This window comes from Onychomys torridus, unplaced genomic scaffold, assembly GCF_903995425.1.
Source record: "Onychomys torridus unplaced genomic scaffold, mOncTor1.1, whole genome shotgun sequence".
NCBI lineage: Eukaryota > Metazoa > Chordata > Mammalia > Rodentia > Cricetidae > Onychomys > Onychomys torridus.
In genome coordinates, this window is record NW_023414046.1 from 2,374,399 (window position 1) to 2,396,571 (window position 22,173).

General features: G+C 38.7%; 1 protein-coding gene and 1 long non-coding RNA gene across 3 annotated transcripts in view; one reads left to right on the forward strand and one right to left on the reverse strand.

Moving 5' to 3' along the window:
- LOC118576629 (zinc finger protein 54-like) overlaps nucleotides 1-22,173 on the forward strand; it is a 25,144-nt gene continuing 2,971 nt past the window's right edge. Inside the window, exons 1-4 of one of the 2 annotated variants that reach the window (XM_036176822.1) lie at nucleotides 1-233; nucleotides 4,075-4,156; nucleotides 8,619-8,754; nucleotides 10,111-11,541. In XM_036176822.1, coding sequence (XP_036032715.1) covers nucleotides 4,127-4,156; nucleotides 8,619-8,754; nucleotides 10,111-11,135 — 1,191 coding nt within the window. In that variant the 5' untranslated portion in view covers nucleotides 1-233; nucleotides 4,075-4,126 and the 3' untranslated portion in view covers nucleotides 11,136-11,541. Of the gene's footprint in view, nucleotides 234-4,074; nucleotides 4,157-8,618; nucleotides 8,755-10,110; nucleotides 11,542-22,173 lie in introns of those variants that run through there. The other variant, XR_004943960.1, reaches the window with a different exon arrangement.
- The window catches only part of LOC118576630, an 18,754-nt gene continuing 8,645 nt past the window's right edge, over nucleotides 12,065-22,173 (reverse strand). Inside the window, exons 2-3 of the long non-coding RNA XR_004943961.1 lie at nucleotides 16,687-16,755; nucleotides 12,065-12,271 (exon numbers count right to left, since the gene is read on the reverse strand). This is a non-coding gene — a long non-coding RNA (uncharacterized LOC118576630). The remainder of the gene's footprint in view (nucleotides 12,272-16,686; nucleotides 16,756-22,173) is intronic.

Here is a 22,173-nt window from a genome sequence, read left to right on the forward strand (position 1 = left end):
TGGGCAGGGCCAGGAGGAGAGGCTCCAAGGAACCAGGTTGAAGGGACAGGAAATACCACCATTCTGTGTTGGACTTGGGGAATGGCGTGTTCCCGGACTGCATGAGGAAGACCCGGCGGGTCCTCGGGACCTGAAACCTCCCGGAGCCGCAGTCTCCGCGCGGGCGGCCTGGGAAAGTCACAGTCACAGCGCAGTGGCGGGAACCGCAGCCCGGCGGCCCTGGAACCTCCCAGGTCAGAGGAGCTGCGGGGCTGGGACGCGGGAGGGAAGGACCGGGTGCGAGCAGTTTCTCTGCTGTTCCTAAGGAAGCCGGCTCTGAAGTTCTGCTGTGAATGCCCTTGTCTGCAACATGTGTTTGTGGTATTTTGGTGACATTCACATGGCCATTGCTATTGGGCAGGTTCTGCTGCTGTAGTACATTGGGCTGTTTCTTTGTCTTCTCCCGTTTCTAGGATGCTGTGGTCGTGTGGCTCCGCAGTGTCATCTGGAATCACACTGAGGTAGCTCCAGCATTGTAACATTTACCTGGGGTTGCTCTGTACCCAGGGAATTTGTGTCAATATGAATTCTAGGTTTCTCTTTACTATTTCTATGAAGTATGTTGTGGGAAGGTTAAATGTCCTGGAGTTTGAACTGATCACATAAACCACTTCAAGAAATACGGCAAATTTCACAATATTAGGTTCCCTCCCATCTCTGTGAAACATCTTTCTTTGTCCTAGTTAGCTCAAGGATTTTTAATTTTGTTCTCTCTCTCTCTTTCTCTCTCTCCCTCTCCCCCTCCCTCCCTCCCTCCCTCCCTCCCTAATTTTATTGACTATTTGGGTTTTTGTTCAAAGAGAACAACAGGTGCTCTGAAGCACTGAGCCTTCTCTCTAGCCCCCTACTAAGTTTAATTATGTGAAGAGCAGTTATAGAAAATATAATTTTTTATTTCTTCTGTCTCTTCCAATGTTCCCACCCCTCTTTCTCAGTGTTCCCTGAGCCTGAGGTGAAGAAGATGTGTTGCTTATGTATCACTGGGGCATGAACATCACAACTTGCATTTTGACTGATTGTGATTTTCTGTTTTAATCTCCATGTGTTCCAAAAAGAACTTTCCATGAGGGGTGAGAACTCAGTTATCCATGTGAATAAGGAAAATATTTAGAATGCAGTTAGGGATTATGCTGATTTAGTAAAAAAGTGATTGTAGGTTCTCCTCCAAGATCCATGCCCTTACTAGCTCTAGGGAAACTAGCCAGGTTTCCAGTACCAGCCATGACTTTCCTCTTGTCGAGAGGGTCTTAATCCAATTAGAAGCTGTTGGTTACCACCAAGGTTGTGTGCCACTCTTGCACCCTTAGGGCTATCGTGCAGTGCAGATTATTGTTGTGGTTCATGGGAGTCATAGCTGGGTAGGACTGTTGGCTGGCTCCTTCCTTTGGAAGGTTGTATGCCTTCTGGAACCATGAAAACTACCCCCCAGAGAGGAGGCTTTAGGTCATAACCATCTGGAGTCCTCTGGGTTTTGTGTCTGAAGTGCATGGCCTCTTCAGCAGTAGTGGCTCACCTTCAACAGTAGTGCCTGACATCTAGGAGGCAACCATGGGCAACAGCAATAGCCTAAATTGTATTGAGAGTCTCTTCGACATTTGTGACCAACAACTTCTAAGTAGGCTTCTCGTGGCTGGTTTCAGCAATTCTGTTAGAAAATCTATGGCTCTCGTAAGGAGCATCATCAGTCCAGATGGGAACTCTTCATTTATACTGTCAATGTGTGTGCTTACGCAGACTTACATGTGTTGTGGGATATCTAGGATACATCAATGGTAGTATAATTCCTTATGTCTCTTTAACATCTTTACTGTTATTTCACCCTTGTTTATGTCTGTCCCTTCTCCATAATTAAATCTACCCCCCCCCCCCCCACCCCGTTTTTCTTTTTCCCCTTCAGATCACTTGTTTCCCCTTACTCCAGTCTCTACTATACCCCACTGTGGTCTCTTTTTACTTTTCTGGTTACACAGTTACTGCAGGTTGTGTACTCACATCTGAAGATTTGGAACTAGGAACTTCCTATGAGAAACAACGTGCAATGTCTGTGTTTGGGTCTGAGTTCCCTCATTCAATGTATTTTCTAGGTCCATCCATGTACTTGCAAAGCTCATGATTACAGTTTTCTTTACAGATAAATACTATTGCATATTGTATATGTACCACATTTTCACTATCCAGTTGTCAGTTGAAGGACATTTAGGTTGTTTCCCTTTTGTAGCTATTGTGAGTAGAACAGTAATGAACATAGCTGAGCAAGTATCTCTGGAATTGGATGTCAAGTTCTTTGAGCATTCCCAAAGCTTCAGTGGGGTTCAGTTCCCAAAGAAGAGTCGAGTGGGTGGGGGGGAGAAAAGGATGAATGCACATCTGAGGGTTCAGCAACTCTTTCTCTTAATCAGAAAAACTCTTTATTTATATAGCATATATACTACATAAGTCATTTGACAAGCATTAGAGCATTGAATCTCTTAGGTGTTTCCCCATTAAATGTTCAGACTGAAAAAGCAAAGTACAAAACAGACAGTCTTATTTGAAACAATATCTTCAGACAGCATTTGTAAAATCAGCAAATTACAAATTTCTCAGGGTCTGCAAAGTGTAGGACCTTCTGATTTTACAGCCTGTAACTAGGCTGGCTACTTATGCAGTTATATTATATTAGACAGTCTGAAATTATTTTTACCTTAACCAGGTTACATATAGAATCATTTTATATTTTCTAAAATGCAGGGGTTATGAAATATCTCATAATAAGCATTTAACTAACTGATTATAATATTTTTCTTTTCCTCAGTTCTATAGTAGAGGCCTGTTCTTTTCATACGCTTTCAGAAAGGAAGACCCTGGCATCTCATTCCTTTTTCATCAACTCACTCTTTTTTTTGTTTGTTTGTTTGGTTGGTTGGTTGGTTTTTATGTTTTTTTGAGACAGGTTTTTCTGTGTAACTTCGGAGCGTGTCCTGGAACTCACAGAGATCCACCTGCCTCTGCCTCCCAAGAGCTGGGATTAAAGACCTGCATTATCACCACCTGGCAACCCACACTATTATTTCTTCAATATAGGCTGCAGTACAGGGTAACGGATATGCTTGTGACATCTTGTATCCAGAGCTAAGTTAAGACATTTCTCAGAATTTTCCCTACTGGTACCACAGTCCTTGAGGTACAAGGAAGACTCTTCTTACTCTAGCTCACCTTTCATGCTGTGACCCCTGTCTTCAAAGTTTTCTCTTGGGAGCATACGTATATTTCCACAGGGGCTGCATGAGCAGAATCTGCCCTCCTCCTCCTGCCTCATTTTGCAAAGGAATGCTCCTGAAGGGAAAGCAGAAGCCAGCATGCTGGTGAACCAATCTCTTGGCAAAGTTTTGCTGGAACTTTGTCAAGCAGTGTCCTCTGCCCCAGGACTCAAGCTGTCCCTTGTGCCATGCCTGTGCCAGAGCAGATACCAAGGAGTAGAACAGCTGGGTCTTATGCTGTGTTTATTTCACTTGAGGATTTTTTATATTTCTGGTGTGGCTAGGTATTTTGTTGCTATCGTTTTTATTCCCCATGCTTTTGTTTTTGATGTTGTTGGTTGAGTTATTCATAGTATTCCTCTCCTCTGTGAGAATTAGTGGTTTTCTGTCTTGAACATGGATGATTACTTCCCATTTCTCCTGTGTTTATGTTTTTCACATGAAGTTTATGTTTGCCCATGTTCTCATGGATGATTCCTCCTGTATGTATTTTGCCTTTGATACATTGTCTGCTGTCCTGCTTTGTTGAAATGAATTGTTTTACTTTATAAATATCTTGAACTGTACTTACATCTCCATCAATTTTAAGATAGAATTTTTCTAGATGCAACAATATGGTTGACAGTGATTTTCTCCCCAAGCTTCAAATATTGTTCCATGCTCTCCTGGCTTTAGGATCATTAACTAGACACCTGGTTATATTATATTTCTTGGTCTTTACAAGTGTTTTGACATTTTTCTTTAACAGCTTTCAGTATTAATTTTTGCTGTTTCTTTTTGACTCCTTATATGAAAGGGCAACAAACCATTTGTTCATTGTTCCTGAAAGAAAAACTCAAAGAAGAGAAATGGCTGATTCTCCAGTAAACATGTCCCAGGTCAGTAGTTATGTCTTCCTTATTTTGTAGAAATGTTATAGTTTCAGACATTGGAAGCCTTTAATTTTTTGCTTCTGGTTGGTTGTTTTAACTTTGTTATGAAAAATATTGTGAACAAACGAGCAGACAAAATAATTACAGACAAAAATTAACCAGATCCATCAAAAGATTATGCAACTCAATGTACATTTGTACCCTTTTTTTATGACTTTTTTATAACTTGTGCCCATTACCTGCATTCAGTTCTACCTCAACCCTGATATTTAATGTTTCTTGTTCTCTTTTCTTTGTGTTCTGCTGTGCCCACATGTACATTATTTCCATATACACATATTGTTGGCTAGATTCTGCATTTGGGAGAAAATATGATTTCTTCCTTCTGACACTGTATAACCTCACTTAATATTACATATTTGAGTCCATCCATTTTCTTGCAAATTTTTATTCTTGCAGGCCGCAAGAATATATTATAGAGATTCAGCTGTGTATTAAAGCTATACCTTGACATGCCAAAGGTCAGTCAAGAGGCAAGCCATTTAATATGAATATTTGGTGATATCCAGCCTTTAATATTTCAGCTGTCTTCTACTATGAAATTCTTGCTTGCCCAGTCCAGTTGGCAAACAATTCAGCTGCCCAGACCTGCTGATCTCCTAAGTCACTAACTCCCCTGCTGAGCCTAGGAGACAAGCTGGCTGGAGACACATAAGTTTGCTTCCTGTGCAAATGAAGCTCAGACTATCCCCCCTACCCCCCTGACCCGAGGCCTAGTGGTTCTCTAGAGCAACTGACCGAGAACAAAAGAGGTTTTTACATATCAAGGTGAGAGATAGAATAACATTCCAGAGGAGGCAGAGAACCACGTGCCCAGGGAAATAAAGAGCAGGCATTTTCTGTAGAAACAGGCAGACAGCATGGTAAGAGAGAATAGGTTCCCAGAGTAGCAGAAATGGAGAAAGAGGATACTGGAAGATGAAGCTGGAAGCAGTTAGTCATTAGCAGGACTATGAGCTGGGGAACTGGACTGACCTGAAGCTATGAAAACAGGATTTTGTCCCAGAGAAATATAGTAGAGGGATATAGAGCTTGGTATGTCTAGAGTTATTCCTGCCCTGAATGCCTGATGGAGCTATAGTTATATTGATAGAATTTAGTCTTAAAGGAATAAAGTTAACAGACACAAGAGCATAGTGTACATAGATTTTTTTCCCTCAGATATCCCATGCCAGATGTAGCTAACCCCCAGACCCCTGGGTGCTCTATATTTTATTACATATTTCTATTCAGCTGAATACTATTCCATTTTATATGTGTATCATTTTCATTATCCACTGACCTGTTGATAGACAATTAAGTTGATTCCAATACTTTGCTGTGGTGAATACAGTTCAGTGAACATAAGATGTAAATATCTCTATGTTGGGGCGTGGAGTACCCTAGGTATATGCCCAGGAGTGAGAGAGCTGAGTCTTATGTTAGTTCTGTCTTCAGTTTTTTTCAATAATCTCCAGACTGATTCCCACAATGGCTGTATTAATTTACACTCCACACACACACCAACAGTTAATGGGGATTCTTTTCTCTGGGGTGAAGCAGTATTTCAAAGTAGTTTTAGTCTGTGTTTCCATGATGGCATTTTAAAAATCCTGAAGTCTTTTGCACTATTTTGTGGCTGTTTATTTGTCTTTGAAAGTGCCTATTTAGTTCATTTGCCCATTTGTTGGTTGGTAGTTTTATTCCTCTGGTATTTAATATCTGTAATTGTTTGTAAATTCTTTATATGAGCCCTATCCAGAGTATCGCTGGTACAGATCCTCCCCCATTCTGTGGGGTGTCTGTGTGCTCTGCTGACAGTTTCTGTTGCTGCTAGGGTCAGTTCTTGTGCTGGTGGTTTTCTTTCTAATCAGTAAATCCTTGCCCATCCCAATATTTTCATGGGTATTCCCTGTTTTCTAGGTTTCTGTGTGTCTGGCTTTAAATAAGGCTTTTGATCCATTTTAATGGATTTTTGTACAAATAAAAGATAAGAATCTAATTCTTGCTGGATCCAGTTTTGCCAGCACCATTTGGTGAAAAGGCCATCGTACTCTAATCTATCAATTTGCCTACTTTATTAATAGTAAATGGGCATAGCTCTACAGTATTCTTTCTGGATCCTGTCTCATATTCTGTTATATTCCTGTCTAATTGTCTGCCTATACCATTTTTTATGACTACTGCTATATATAGTAATTCAATAATTCCACATCTCCTGGAGCACTTTTCTTTTTCTTTTTTTTCTTTTTTCTTTTTTTTTTTTTTTCTCTTTTTTTAATTTTTTGAGACAGGGTTTCTCTGTGTAGCTTTGCGCCTTTCCTGGAACTCACTTTGGAGACCAGGCTGGCCTCGAACTCACAGAGATCCGCTTGCCTCTGCCTCCCGAGTGCTGGGATTAAAGGCGTGCACCACCACCACCCGGCCACTTTTCTTAATTCTACTCTTCCCCAATTATTTAAAGGTAAATATCTTACATGGACTTATGGCCTTAATTTTGAAAAATTTTCCATTCTAACATGTAAACAAAACATATATCGAAGCCCAATTGCTGTAGAAGATGGACTATAACTTTATATATTAGTGGATGAGGATTCCTGTGGCATGTAGGCTCTATTTGTGGGCCTGTCGTATTTCCTTGAATCATAGTTAGAAAAAGCGCATTGAAACATGGGATAGTTGTCACACCATCTTAGCAATGTGTGGAATTAAAAGAGACATATCTTGATTTTTGATGCTATGGAATACTTGGTTCCTACTATTAAAAATTTATGCACACTAGACAATGCAGAACATGGATTGATGTTGCCATGAAACTGATATTCTTGAATGTAGAGTCAGACTGTAGCCTACTTGTATTTCTCCTTGGTGTTTAATATCACAGTAGTGATGATGTGTCCATGTGTTTGTTGACACCTGCTATCTGTTTGTCTCAGGAGAATTGCTGCTTACATCACTCATTTAGGATGCTCAGTGGTAACTTCTCAAACTAGAAAGATCAGTATTTTTTATTTCCTTTTTTTTACTCCCCCAGACAGGATCCCATTGTGCAGCCCTTCTTTCTGGATGGGACTCATTATGTAGCATTATATGGAATGTATCAGGAATAATGTCTTGAGGACACTGACTGATTGATGTGCATAAACCATCCCATTCGATGCAGAAAGAACATTCCTCATGATTGCCTTGCTCTAGTCAGTTCCTGTGAGAGTCATGCCTCTCCCCAACCCTGAAGCTACAGGGTTTTAAAGTGGAGATCTGGGGAATGGGCTCTGACCCAAAGGTTTGCATTTCCATCCCTGACTCATGGCTCAGACAGAGTGTGTCACCAGTGTGCACTTCCAGAGAAATAAAAGAAGAATCATAAGCACTGCTAACCTAAAAATCTGTTAGACAATACAGCATAAGTACTAAAAAGGAACACCTTGAGGACTGCAAATCCAGACACAGTAGCTCAAGTGTTCCCCTGAGCCAGTCTTCTGAACTATATATTTGCAAAGCACTGGAAGGTGACAGTGATTCTCACACACTTTAATATATTCATGACTCTCAGGACATCTGACTCTTCTGAATTCACCTGAAGTCACTACACTTACTTGTACATGCTTAGCTGCAACTTAAACATTATTTGATGTGCTTTTGAACTTCCCTCAACTTTTATAACTCTTTGAGAGTAAAATATTCTTCAAATCTTCTGAAAATGTTACTTGTCTAAGTTGACCTATGCCTATTTTTTTAAAAGAAATTTTAGATTATATCAAATATGGCTGATGTGGATTTTTCTATCTGATTGATTGTGGCTCAGATATTCCTATAAAAGTAATTCTATAGACTACTTGATCTTATATTTTAATGTTAAAATTGACATTATGCAGTGCTGTTGTACTCCTTGTTACTGTGGGGGTAAAAAAAATTCTTTGCCTATAAAGCCAACCATGAATTCTGTCTTCCATATCTACCTGTTCTCTGTAATGGAATGGCACTGATGGAATGGAGTTTAAACATAGGAACTGAGCATGTTAGAATACAATCATGTAGGCATAGAATCAAGGAATGTACAGAATTGATTCACTATCAGTATTTTAGTGTGATAGAGCAATTAAAGCACATTTCCTCATGACTGTTTTCCTCTTGAGACATGTACACTGTGATGCTGTGGGACATAAACACAACATCCATAAGAAATAGATAGTCATGTCCAGGCCTTAAATATGTGTCTCTTTTTTTTAATGAATCTGCTTGTGAAACTATTGTGTCATCCTGATTTCAGGAACTTAGAACATTCAGTATAGAGTGTGACTATATCAGCAATCATCACATTGACTAATTGTCTTTGCTCATCTATATCCCTAATTTCCTCAAGTCTCCTTATGTCAAGGAAAGCATGCTTCCCAGGATCATATGATTCAACTGTACCTTTTCATTTCAGGATCTGCTGGGTCTGCTGACATTCAAGGATGTGACTGTGAACTTCTCCCAGGAGGAGTGGGAATGCCTAGACTCTGCTCAGAGGGCTTTGTACATTGATGTGATGTTGGAGAATTACGGCAACCTGCTCTCTGTGGGTGAGAACACTTTGCTTGTAGAACACCTAACTCATCCTTTGTATGTACCTACATCGTAGGTTGTAAACTCTGTTAAGCTGTCTTGGAAACAAAGTAAGACTAGGGAAAGTTTGGAAGTAGAAAAGAACTTTTTCATGGAATTTGACCTTTCTTTCCATTTTCCATGTTAGAGGTATTATGAACTCATTTTGGTTCCAAAATGCATCCAGAAACCCAGTAGCATATAATATTTCCATACATAACTTAAAGCTACAAATTCATCATTGTACCTCACATGGTTTTCTGAGAAAAAACTCAAGATAGGGGAACTGAAAATTATTCTTAAATATGCTAAAGCTATGACAGGAAATATAAATTGGAAATCATTCCTAGATTCCTCTATTTCATGTTCTCTTCATATACTGATAACAGTACTGGGTTAGACGTCTGTATTCTTTCTAAAACTTCTAATATGAGTCATGGGCTACCTCACAGAACACGTGGATTGTTATATGCAAGGTAGTCCTGGTCACCTGTCCAGAGCAAATGAGATTGCCCTGGAATATAGAGAGGAGAGAGTAGCCACAACCAGGGTGGTCTAGAGAGTGACTGGGACAATTACCTTCTTTGCATACTTGTCTTCATATTACATTTTTCATTTTTGTCCCAGTGGAGAATACACAGATAGCCTTCTGGAAAATAATCTCAGGAATCAGTGTACCAAATGGACTTGAAAATAACCCTATGAGGAAAGTTAAGAAACACAGCAGTGTGTGGAGCTCAGACAGTGGAGGATAGAAATAAGCAATAGCTGCCCATGACAGCTCTGCCTCAGATGATCTGAGCCTCTTGTGACTGGCAGAAACTTCCTTTACATCCATTACTTTTGAAGATCTAATGTGTTTTTCTAGAGAGAAAAAACCCTCTGATGCTTTTAAGTAAGACTTTAATCTTTAAAGGAACTGTGTCTTCTGACCAGTACTCCTCATTACCTATCACTTAGTAAGTGTAAATACTGTTAACCTGGGATTGAAATAAACTCCTCTTCATCAATTTCTGAGAAGAAATATTTAAAAATAGAGGCAGGTACTCTAAATATAATCAGTCAATGAGCTCTATCCCAAAGCTAATTGTTAATTCCTCAATTTCCTGATCCATCTTGTGCCATTAGACATTTTTGATAAGGATGAGATACCTATTATAACATAGACCTTGAATGCTGGCAGGCTGTTTTTGAGAGAATACATTCAATTATAGTGAAAGAAAAACGTGTGAGTACATCCTGGTTCACTTAAGAGAGAATTTAGGAAGACAGTTATTTATCAAAGGTTTAATCTTGGAATAAGCCCTTTTAATCTGAATTATACTCATTTTCAGGGAACTATTATATATGTGATCCTGTCTATCAACATGTGAAGACTGAAAAGGAGTCTTGTCAGTATAATGAGTATAGCAAAGTGTTTCATGACCCCTGCACGTGTGCACTTTATAGATCAAGTGAAACTATAGAAAACACTAATAACTACACATGCAGTAATCCCAGGGATGTCTGTGTTGACTCATCAAACACAGATCGACATGAAAGCATGCACACTGGAAAAGAGCCTTCCAAATCTAAAGATTGTGAGAAATCATTAAATTTGTGTTCCAGCATTACTCAAGATCAGAGACTGTACACTGCAAAGACACAACACAGGCAGGGAGAATATGATGCCTTTTTTGACTCTGCATACAGTCTTTTGCAACAAAAATTCTCCATTGGAGAGAAACCACACCAGTGTGGGAAATGTGGGAAGTACTTCAGTGCTGCCTCAAGCCTCACTAGACATCAGAGAATTCATACTGGAGAGAAACCTTACAAATGTGGAGAATGTGACAAATCCTTCAGCCAACGTTCAAATCTTAGAGCACATCAGAAAATCCATACTGGAGACAGACCTTACAAATGTATGGAATGTGACAAATCCTTCACCCATAACTCGTATCTTCTGACACATCAGAGAGTTCATACTGGAGAGAGACCTTACAGTTGTAAGGAATGTGACAAATCTTTTATTAGGTGCTCCTACCTCAGAGCACATCAGAAAATTCATACTGGAGAGAAACTTCACAAATGTGAAGACTGTGATATGTCCTTTCTCCGGATTTCAAGTCTTAAAAGACATCAGAAAATTCATACAGGAGAGAAACCCTTCAAATGCAAAGATTGTGACATGGCCTTTCTCCGGATATCTCTTCTTAGAATACATCAGAAAATTCATACTGGAGAGAAACCTTACAAATGTCTGGAATGTGACATATCCTTTAAATGGATTTCAAATTTTAGACGACATCAGAAACGTCATACTGGAGAGAAACCTTACAACTATCTGGAATGTGACAAGTCCTTTACCCATTTGTAAAATCTTAGAACACATCAGAGAGCTCATACTGTAGAGAGCCCTTACAGTTGTAATTTTTCACTATTCTCTGCTTATAAATCCCAGTAGCATACATAATATGCTACAGGATAACCTTGTATGTACTGTGAAGATGTGTGTTTTCAAAAGAACCTTCTGATCGGTTTAATAAAAAGCTGAATGACCAATAACTAGGCAAGAGAGAATAGGAAGAACTTATGAGGAGAGAGAGCAACTTGGGATATATCTGGTGTGGCAGGAGATGCCAGCAAGACATGAGAATAGTCAGTTGTACAGAATGGAGAAGTAAAGAACCACTTGACAAAATGTAGGTTAGTAGAAACAATTTTTAAGAGCAAGTTAGGAACAAGCCTAAGCTAAAGGCCAATCTTTCATAATTAATAACAAGTCTTTGTGTCATTATTTTGGAGCTGTCAGTCCAAAGAAAGTCCAACAAGAAAGACAAACTGTAATAATAGAAACATAAAGATAAGAAGCGTGTGAAAGACTATTACCAAGTTTTAAATCTAAGTATCACAGTTCATATTTTTAAAAATTCTGCAATAGTAAATGTGTATGGGTGTGTGCTTTGCCCAATGTGTAAAGAGTTGCCTTTCAGCTCTTTCCGTACACTACATGTTTGCCAGGTACATCTGAATGCCAGTAGAAGGCATAAGACTCCCCAAGAGTGAAGTTACATGCAATTATGAGCACCTATGTGTGTGTTACAAATGGACCCCCAGTCCTCTGGAAGAGCAGCCAGTGCTCTTAATTGCTAAATTTTGACTCCAGCCACTGCGAAATGCCATAATTATTTATCATAGCTGGAAAATGGTAGCACACACCTCTAATCCTGGCATTCAGGAGGCAGAGGCAAGTGGATAGGTATGAGTTTGGGGCCAGCCTAGTGTACACAGCTAGTTCCAGGACAGCTAAGGCTGTTACATAATGAAATATTTTCTCAAAAACCAAACAAACAATATTGTTCAACATTTAAGAATTCATAATAAAGACAGGCAATGTGGTGTATGCCTTTAATCCCAGCACTCAGGATGCAGAAGCAAGAAGATCTCTATAAATCCAAGACTATCCTGGTCTTCATAGTGAGTTCCAGAACTGTCAGGAGTACATAGACCCATCTTGAAAAAATTAAATCATAATAAGGACAAAATGTAGTAACATGAAAAATGTGACAGACCTCTAATTATACTGTACATCAGAAAATTCATAATTCTGAGAAAAGATATAGAGGTATACCATACATAATCCCCATGTCTTCTGTTCATTGGATGTTATAGCCACCAAATGAATTGAATTTGACAAATCCTTTACCCAGTGCTGAAATTGCCAATATAAAAGCAAATTCAACCTGAAAGAAAATGTTCTAATAGAGTCTCATCTTTTGTTCACTTTCAGTAATCTTTATACTAGACTCAAACCTTACAATTAGCAAGAAAGTGAGAAACTGTAAAGAGGTAGGCTGTGACTGTGACTACAGGGGCATATCACAAACAGCTTAGAAATCTCTAAGGACTCTGTGCTTGGTGGTACATGCCTTTAATCCCAGCTCTCTGGAGACAGAAACAGGTGGATCTCTGTGAGTTCAGCCTGGTCTACATTGCAAATTCCAAGACAACCAGAACTACACAGAGAAACCCCATCTCAAAAAACCAAAACAACAGCAACAAAAAAATTCTCTGAGGACATGCAGAAATTCATTTTGAACTACTGAAGAAAAATGGGGATTTACTCCACACAAAATAATAATATGAAATGGCTTTCGTTAACTGCCAAGAGACCCTCATGGAGGTAAAGGAGACTTGTGAGACCCTCTCTCAGCCATGATGACATGATAATATGTAGTAGAACAGGCCCACAGGGTTGAGGAAATTGGCTCAAACCAGTTGCCAAGGTATGTACGTAATGTACTTCCTTATAAACCAACCTAGAGTCTGCCTCTGGGCCTAGCAACAGGTGCTGTCCAGAGTTCCCTATTGTGCAGAATCTGCCTGAGGGCCTAGCCACAGGTGCTGTCAGAGGTTCTGATTGTGCCCAGCCAATGAGGGACAGCCACACAATGTCACCAGATCAGGACATAGCCTGGGTGCTGGGAGGAGAGTATATAAGGTTTTCCTTATATTTCCTGAATAAATGAGTCTGCTCTTTGTCTTTCACCTGACTCCTGGTGTATGTGTTAACACCATGCCTTCTCACCACCTCCCCTGAGGGAGCCATTAGAACCCAGCAACATGTGGCACTCAACATCCCAGTTGTACACAGTTGCTTGTTCTTAGCACTTTCTGAACAGTTATGAGTCTCCTATTACCCACTACCTACTGCGACTGACGACTTCTTTCCCCAAGCATGAGAATACTAAAAATTTGTCATTCTAAACATTAATATTTAAATGGCAGACTAACAACATCACCATTAATAAAACATCAGTAGGTTCTGTCCATGGAAATCTTGGTTTGTGACTGGCATGAATTCCTCTCTGAAGCAGGACTCAAATCCAATAGAGAGAGATTAGTTATGCCAATGAGCAGTTGTGACAGTGTTGCACCAGTGTACATATTTTTGCTCAGTAGGTTGGTATTGTAAGATGGTAAGACTATTAACATATTTGCTTTGCCAGCAGCCCTCACATGACCTTACAGTTCTATGAAAAAGTACCCAGTTGGGATTAATTCCTGCTAAGTTCAAGATTGCTCTCTCTCTCTCTCTCTCTCTCTCTCTCTCTCTCTCTCTCTCTCTCTCTCTCTCTCTCTCTACTTCTCTACCTTGCAACCAAAATCTTTGGTGTCTTCAGCAACACTATGTACTTATGGTGGCCAAGCAAGAGCACTGGTGATAACCGTTTTTGTTTATGATGCCTATGGGAATTTCCTGACTAGGAATTCCTAGACAGATGACCAGTACCTGGTACAAAGAGTTTACTAGCACTGGGGTCTGGGAGCAGCATTATTCATCCATTTGGAAAACATCTGTTCAAAGTTTTAAGCTTATATTTATTATTAACCTGTAAGATAGTAGAATTTCATGAGGCTTCTTCCTTTTGGTTAACCTTCCCACTCTTCCTCCTTCCTGACTCATCCCCAGTTAAACATTTAGCACACATTATCCAATGCCCCATTCATTTATAATACAGTGTTACTACATTCATATGTATATGCTTAACTGTAACTTAAACATACCTCCTAATAGTGCTACTCCCTGTGGTTAAGTATTAAAACACATGAGTCTATATGAACCATTCCTATTAAAATAACCATACCCTTCCACACTTCCTCTTTTATGCCCCATCCCAAGTTAAGCACTTAGCATACATTATCCAATTCCCTATTATTTTATTTAGTTGGGAACAGGCAAAAGTACCTTGTCCTAAGTACTGTCATTTTTACTTCAGGGTCCATTTTACCTGTAGGGTGAAATAAAGTTCACATTCCCAAACACAAGGGGAGCTGGGGCTTTCCAAAAGCTGACCACCCTCCTCCTTAAGCCATAGAAATTGTCTCTTACACATCTCTGATTCTCTAAAATATTGAGGCTGTTCCTAACAACACACAAAGAACAAATCAATCTAATTAGTTAGACTGAAAGCTTACATTCTATATACATTGGATGTAGCTTGGATTCTAATTGGTCTTAATAAAAACCCGGAGTCAGATATATGGGTAAATGCTGAAAGATCAGAGAAGTGAAGGAGCTAGCCAAGTCACCTGTTACCTCCATGACTTCTCAAACCAAAAAAGGGGCCAAGCTCCTGTCTCTGCCTGTCTTATATTCCTCTCTCCACCCAACCATATCACTTCTTGTCTCCTGTCTATACAGACTTCCAGACCTCTATGGTTAACTAATGATCTTCAAGCAAGCTTTATTTGTTAGAGCACAAGCAAAATATCCCATTTCCCTCCTTTTTGTCTAAAATTTTTAAAAAGGTTATAACTAATATAAGAAAAACTATATACAATAAGTACAATAACTATGTACAATATATACAGGCAATAAATACATCAAGAATATCTAGTCATTTAACATTTGTCAAATTCAGAGAAAATACTCCATTATCTATCCTATCTTGATAAGTCCAAAGTGTTATAACTAATTCATTTTCTATTCTAACTTGAATTACCCAAACTATCTTTATTGTCTCTCAACCCTATACACTTTACACTTCTTTAGTGAGTTTCCTTTCTGAATTTGTTAAGAAGGAAAACTATAACTATAACTACAAAGTCTTCAAATCCATCAGAGACCTGAGAAGGAAATATTACCCAAGAAAGCAGGAAGTACAAGCAAGCCACTTCCAAAAAATGTGAGAAATGACCGAAACACCTCGCTGTCTGGACAGTCACCCAAGGTTCTTCTGTAATGTTGGGGCATCCATCTTTGGCCTACAGGCCTAGCATATCTGACAGACTTTTCTGTGAAGCAGGGTATTCTGAAGGGCTGTCCTACTTTGTCTTGGCAAAATTCAGCAGTCACTTTCTTTTGTGTCCTGCTTGTCCAATTTGGACAGCATACTGTCAGCAGTCGAGGCAAGGGCAGTTTCTTGCCCAATGGCTAACTTTTGCCACAAAGAAAGTAAACTCCATATGGAGTTTCTTTGATACCCATCATCTTCTCTGAATTAGATTAGTGCTGTCAGGTCTCATTATCATAAAAAAAAAACTATGTTATTAAGATATCTTAAATGCCATATCCTGTAGGTCTCTGAAGTGTTTGAAGATAACCTATCTATCTGAAATATATCTTTGTTTGACCTTGAAAACATACCTAATTACAAGTTTGAGTGTACTGACTAATTACTAATTTGCATTTCTTTATATCCTAATTAGTTAGAAATAATAGCTTTCGCCCGGCAGTGGTGGCACACACCTTTAATCCCAGCACTCTGTGAGTTTGAGGCCAGCCTGAGCTACAGAGCGAGATCCAGGAAAAGGGCACAAAGCTACACAGAGAAACCCTGTCTTGAAAAACCAAAAAAAAAAAAAAAAAAAAGAAAGAAAGAAAAAGAAATAATAGCTTTCAAGGACTAGAAATTTGCATTACATTGTTAAATTAGTTGAATAAGTACAACACCTTAAACAAGAATAGAAATGTATGTATAGTATGTTCTAACAAAAATAATCTCAAATTTGTGTCAATATACAAAGATCCATATCAATGTAAAATATTTAAAACAAGTAATTGCTTTTTTAAAGTAGATTCAGGATTTAGCTTAGTGTTAGAATGCTTGCCTAACAAGCGCAAGGCCCTGGGTTCAATCCTTAGCACAAAAAAATAAAAGTAGATTCAGTAATCTACCCTTTTATCCTATTTATAGCTCCCCTTTTTCTTTTCAAAGTAGACACAATAATCTACACTTTATTCTATCATTTCTATATCTCCATTTTTTCTTTTTCCTTTTTTTAAAGCAAGAACTCTGAATCTGCCTCCTTTGTTCAGCTTTTTTTTTAACCATTACCAATAATAACTTATAACTTGTAACCAACCAGCCTAAACAATGACAAATATCCATAACCCATGGAATGACAAAAACCACTCATCCTACCTCTTGAGAATGTGTGTAGTGTTCTTAAATCACTTGCTGCTGTCTGGAGGGGATGGCATCTTGGGGATTCTGAAAAGAAAAATGTGGGTTAGTTGTCAAGTCCTGGGAGAGATAGCTGTATCATTTATTGTCCGGTCTCTGCATAATGGCGGCAAAGTGTAGGGTTTATCTCAAGTCCTAGCTAGAGTAGTCTCTGAGGCTGAATCATTTTAGCTGTCTTGAGCAGTTGTAGTCCTTACTGGCAATATTGTAGCTGAAAGTTTCTCCAGATGAATCTCTTCCCACTCACAGTTCCACAGCCAGTTATGAAATAATCACTCAGAGGCTTAATATTAATTACTAGCTGTATGACCTATGGCTCAGGCTTCTTGATAGCTCTCACAACTCAACCCATTCCTATTAATCTCTGTTTTGCCACATGGCTTCATGGCATTACCTGTTCTCTCACATCTTGCTTCTCCAGGTGGCAGCTCACAGCATCTGCCATGACTCCACCTTTCTTCTATCCATCTTGGATTTCCCACCTAGCGCCATCCTGCCTTGCCATAGGCCAATGAAGCTTTATTTATTAATTAATAGGAAGAACACATATTCACAGCATACAGAAAGACATCCCACAGCATATTATCCTAATGCAGATGGAGTCGTCATTGTGAGGCCCCATCCTCCTTTTGGAGACTTCAGAGGTCACTGTTAGGCATGGTCATGGTTCATTGCAGAAAACTTAAACATTTTATATGTCACATGCAGCAGATCTCAAAGAGGATAAAGAACAATAATTTGCTACATACATCTGGAGTACGAAAATTTATTTCCTAGTTACTTGATAGAGACTTGAACATGAAATCATGTATAGGAATCTAGAGGAAATCTATTTCTAGAATTAGTACTGTATATGACCATTATCGATTTTATATATATATATACATATATATATGTATATGTATATATATATATATATATATATATATATATATATATATATATATATGTTTTTCAAGACAGGGTTTCTCTGTAGCTTTGGAGCCTGTCCTGGACTAGCTCTGTAGCCCAGGCTGGCCTCGAACTCACAGAGATTCACCTGCCTCTGCCTCCCGAGTGCTGGGATTACAGGCGTGCGCCACCACCGCCCAGCTGGATCTTACAAATTTTGAGATAATATGCGTACCTTAAAAAAGTTTTAAAGAGTCAAAATAAAATCAAAGGATTATGAGATTAGTAGCAATAGAATAGTCCCTTATTTTAGTTTTTCTTCTCTCCCATATCAGGTGGCTCTTCTGACATGAGACAGAGATTTTGGATTTTACTTTAACAAGCATGCTTGGGTTTAGAGAAGGAGAAAGCCACACAACTACTTCAAATCCAACTTTAAATTTTAATTGAACTGGAACTAGAAAAAGACCATTTGTATTTTATGTCTCTAGAGAATAGTAGATACAAACATTTGAAAAGGTTTATTAAATTTTATCCGGTTGGAGATGTGATATGCCAATAGGACAATTTACTCTTTTTTCCTGGGACATTTTCTGTGGATGATTCATTCTTTTCTTCAGATGTCTTATTTGTCCAGTCTTCAGATTCCTTCACTGGTTACCTTCATTCTCCTGGAAGACAAAAACAAAAGCCTTCCCAAACCCTAATTTTGGAGAGGTTCCTTCTTGGCAAGTTATGTCTGATCAAATGAAAATCATTTGTTTGATTTATGGGTTAGTTTAGATTGAATGGCCACACTGTTTGATGAACTATCATATCTTCTAATTAAGAGGTCTCTCTTGTTCAAATCGAACCTTTATAAATTTTGATGGTATCCACAGCTTATCTTCTCCTGTAGAAACAAAAGCAAAACCGTGTCCCCAACATAACACATGTCCTTGTTTCCATTCTGAGGTCAGCACATCTTTAAAGTATACAGGCTGATTTAATTTTGTAGTATTTTTTTTCTATTATACAGTGTCTCTCTACAGCTGTTTTTCCATCCTCATTAGCATTTAGAAAATTCAAAGTTAATAAAGCATTATGTGATCTATTTCTAAGGGTCTTTATTACCCCTTTCTGTTAATTTAGCATATCCTTTATAGTTCAATTTGATCTTTCTATAACTGCTTGCTCTGTAGGATTGTGTGGTATACTTGTAATATGCTTTATATTGTACTAAGCAAAAAAAATACTTCATTTTACTAGAGACATGCTGGAGCATCATCAGTCTTAATTTATACAAGTATACCCATGATGACCGTAACTTCTAACACATGTGTGATTACAGAATCAGACTTTTCAGAACTCAAAGCAATTGCCCATTGAAATTCTGAATATAGATCTATGGTATGGTGTACATATTTTAATATTCCAAATTCTGCAAAATGAAACACATCCGTATGCCAGATTTCATTTCTTTGAGTACCCATTTGGTTACTTCCTGCAGGTAGTGGTGTTTTGGTTGTATAAAGAACAAGTAGGACATTTCCTTATAATTTCCTTGGCTTCTTGCCAAGTAATAGAAAAATAATTTTTCAAACCCTTGCTATTGACATGACTTTTTATGAAACTGAGGCATCCAGCACATTTCCTATCAATAATTATCAATTTCATTATTACCTTCTGCTAGAGGGCCGGGCAGTCCGATAAGGGACCAGATGTATCTTATATATAAATGATAATTTCTATTTCTGAATATTTCTTGTAACTGAATAAATCACAAAGTTAATTCTGACTCATCAGGAATAAATTCAGCAGTTTCAATGTGTAAAATAACTTTCTGCATACTGAGAGTCAGTAACTATGTTAAGACTTTCTGTAAAATATATTAGTACCATCAGAATACCATATAATTCTGACTTTTGGACAGTATCATGAGGAATTTGAGCCACTTTACTTAAATTTCCTGTTTTATAACCTGCTTTTCTTGATTTGTTTGCATCAGTATAAAATATAGATGCTCCAAATATTGGTGTTCCACATAAAATATGAAAAAGGATCCAGTAAGTTTTCTTTATAAATTCAATTCTCTTGCTTTTGGGATATTGTTAATCTCTCCCCCCGCCCCGCAAAAAAAGAAAATTACTGCAAGCTCTTTGCCACTGTTCACTTTCTGCCCATAATTTGTTAATTTCATCATTAGTAAAAGGTACTACAATGTCTGCTGGGTCTATTCCTAATTGATAAAGTCTCAATTTTCCTTTTAGAATCAACTCAGATCTTTCCACAAAAGTTTTTAATATTTTACTCTATTTATGTGTTAATATTCCTGTAGGAGAATGAATTGAGGGTAAAATAACCAGAATGCAATCAAGCTCTGAATCCAAATGATCCACATGTACATTCTGTAATTTTTTTCCCCACCAAAGAATTCTCTCTCAGCAGTGGCTGATAATTCACTTAGACTAATTAAGTCCTTGTAACCTTTGAAGGTTTGAAACAAATTAATCTGTTCTTGATTTTTTTACTCCAGTAGTGGGCCATAGAAGGGCAATGTCTCCCAGCAATCTTTGAAAGTCATTAAGAGTCCACAATTGATCTCTCCTAATTTGTACCTTTTGGGGTCTAATTTTTTGTAGACCTATTTTATATCCCAAGTAATTAATAGAATCTTCTCTTTGTATTTTTCAGGAGCAATTTTTAATCTCCAACAAGGCAAATTTTTCTTCAAACATTCTTTCTAAGGTACCTACATTTGAAGCAGCTAGTAAAATGTCATCCATATAATTAGGTAAATAATAGATTGAGGAAATTGCTTATTTCTCATTTCCAATCACTGTCATACAAAATACTGGCATAGGGTGGGGCTATTTAACATTCCCCATGGGAAAAACTTCCATTGATATCAATTAACAGGCTGAGAATTATTGTAAATAGGCCCCGTGAAGGAAAATTTTTCCTCAGTGTTTTTATTGTAAAGGTATAATGAAGAAACAATCTTTTAAATCAATAAATATAAGAGGCCATCTTTTAGGTAATAGAGAAGGCAAAGGAATTCCAGACTCTGGAAAGCCCATTGGCTGAATCACCTTATTAACAGCTCTTAGATCTGTTACCATTCTCCATTTTCTTTCTTTTTAATAATACAGGAGGGCTAGAGAGATGGCTCAGAGGTTAAGAGCACTGATTGCTCTTCCAGAGGTCCTGAGTTCAATTCCCAGCATCCACATGGTGGCTCAACCATCTGTAATGAGATCTGGTGCCTTCTGGCCTGCAGTCATACATGCTGTATACATAATAAATAAATAAATCTTTAAAATATATATTTAAAAAAAACACAGAAGACAGCTTATGCTGGAGAGGATGTGGAGCAAGGGGAACTCTCCTCCACTGCTGGTGGGAATGCATGCTTGAAAAGCCACTTTGGAAATCAATATGGCGCTTCCTTAGAAAATTGGGAATCCATCTCCCACAAGACCCAGCTATACCACTCTTGGGCATATACCCAAGGAATGCTCAATCATACCACAAGGGCATTTGCTCAGCTATGTTCATATCAGATCTGTTTGTAATAGCCAGAACCTGGAAACAACCTTCAGCTGAAGAATGGATAAAGAAAATATGGTACATATACACAATGGAGTACTACTCAGCAGAGAAAAACAATGACATCATGAGGTTTGCAGGCAAATGGATGGATCTAGAAAAAATCATCCTGAGTGAGGTAACCCAGACTCAGAAGGACAAACATGGTATGTACTCACTCATAGTAGGATACTAGATGTAAAACAAAGATGACTAGACTGCTACACAGCTCCAGGGAGGCTACCTAGAAAATGGGACCCTAGGAAAGACATAGGGATCGCACAATGACAGAGAAATATATGAGATCTACATAAACAACCTGGACGAGAGTGGGAGTAATGAAGGGCAAGGTTCGAGGAAAAGAGAGCTCAGGGGAGCAGGAGATCCCAGCTGGATCAAGAACAGAAAGGGAGAACAAGGAATAATAGACCATGATAAATGAAGACCACATGAGAACAGGAAGAAGCAAAGTGCTAGAGAGGTCCCCAGAAATCCACAATGATACATCCACTGTAGACTACTGGCAGTGGTCGAGAGTAAGCCTGATCTGACCTAGTCTGGTGATCAGATGGCCAAACACCCTAGCAGTCATGCTGGAATTCTCATCCAATAACTGATGGAAGTGGGTGCAGAGATCCTCGGCCAGGCCCCAGGTGGAGCTCCAGGACTCCAATTGTCGAGAAAGAGGAGGAACGGTAAGAGTGTGAATTGTTGAGACCAAGATTGGAATAGCACAGTGACAAACAGCCAAACTAATGGAAATACTTGAATTATGAACCAAAAGCTGTGGAGCCCCCAACTGGATCAGGCCCTCTGGATAAGTGAGACAATTAAATAGCTTCAACTATTTGGGAGGCACCCAGGCAGTGGGACCCAGACCTATCCTTAGTGCATGAGCTGGCTATTTGGAACTTTGGGCTTACACAGGGACACTTTGCTCACCCTGGAAGGAGGGGACTGGACCTGCCTGTACTGAATCCACCAGGT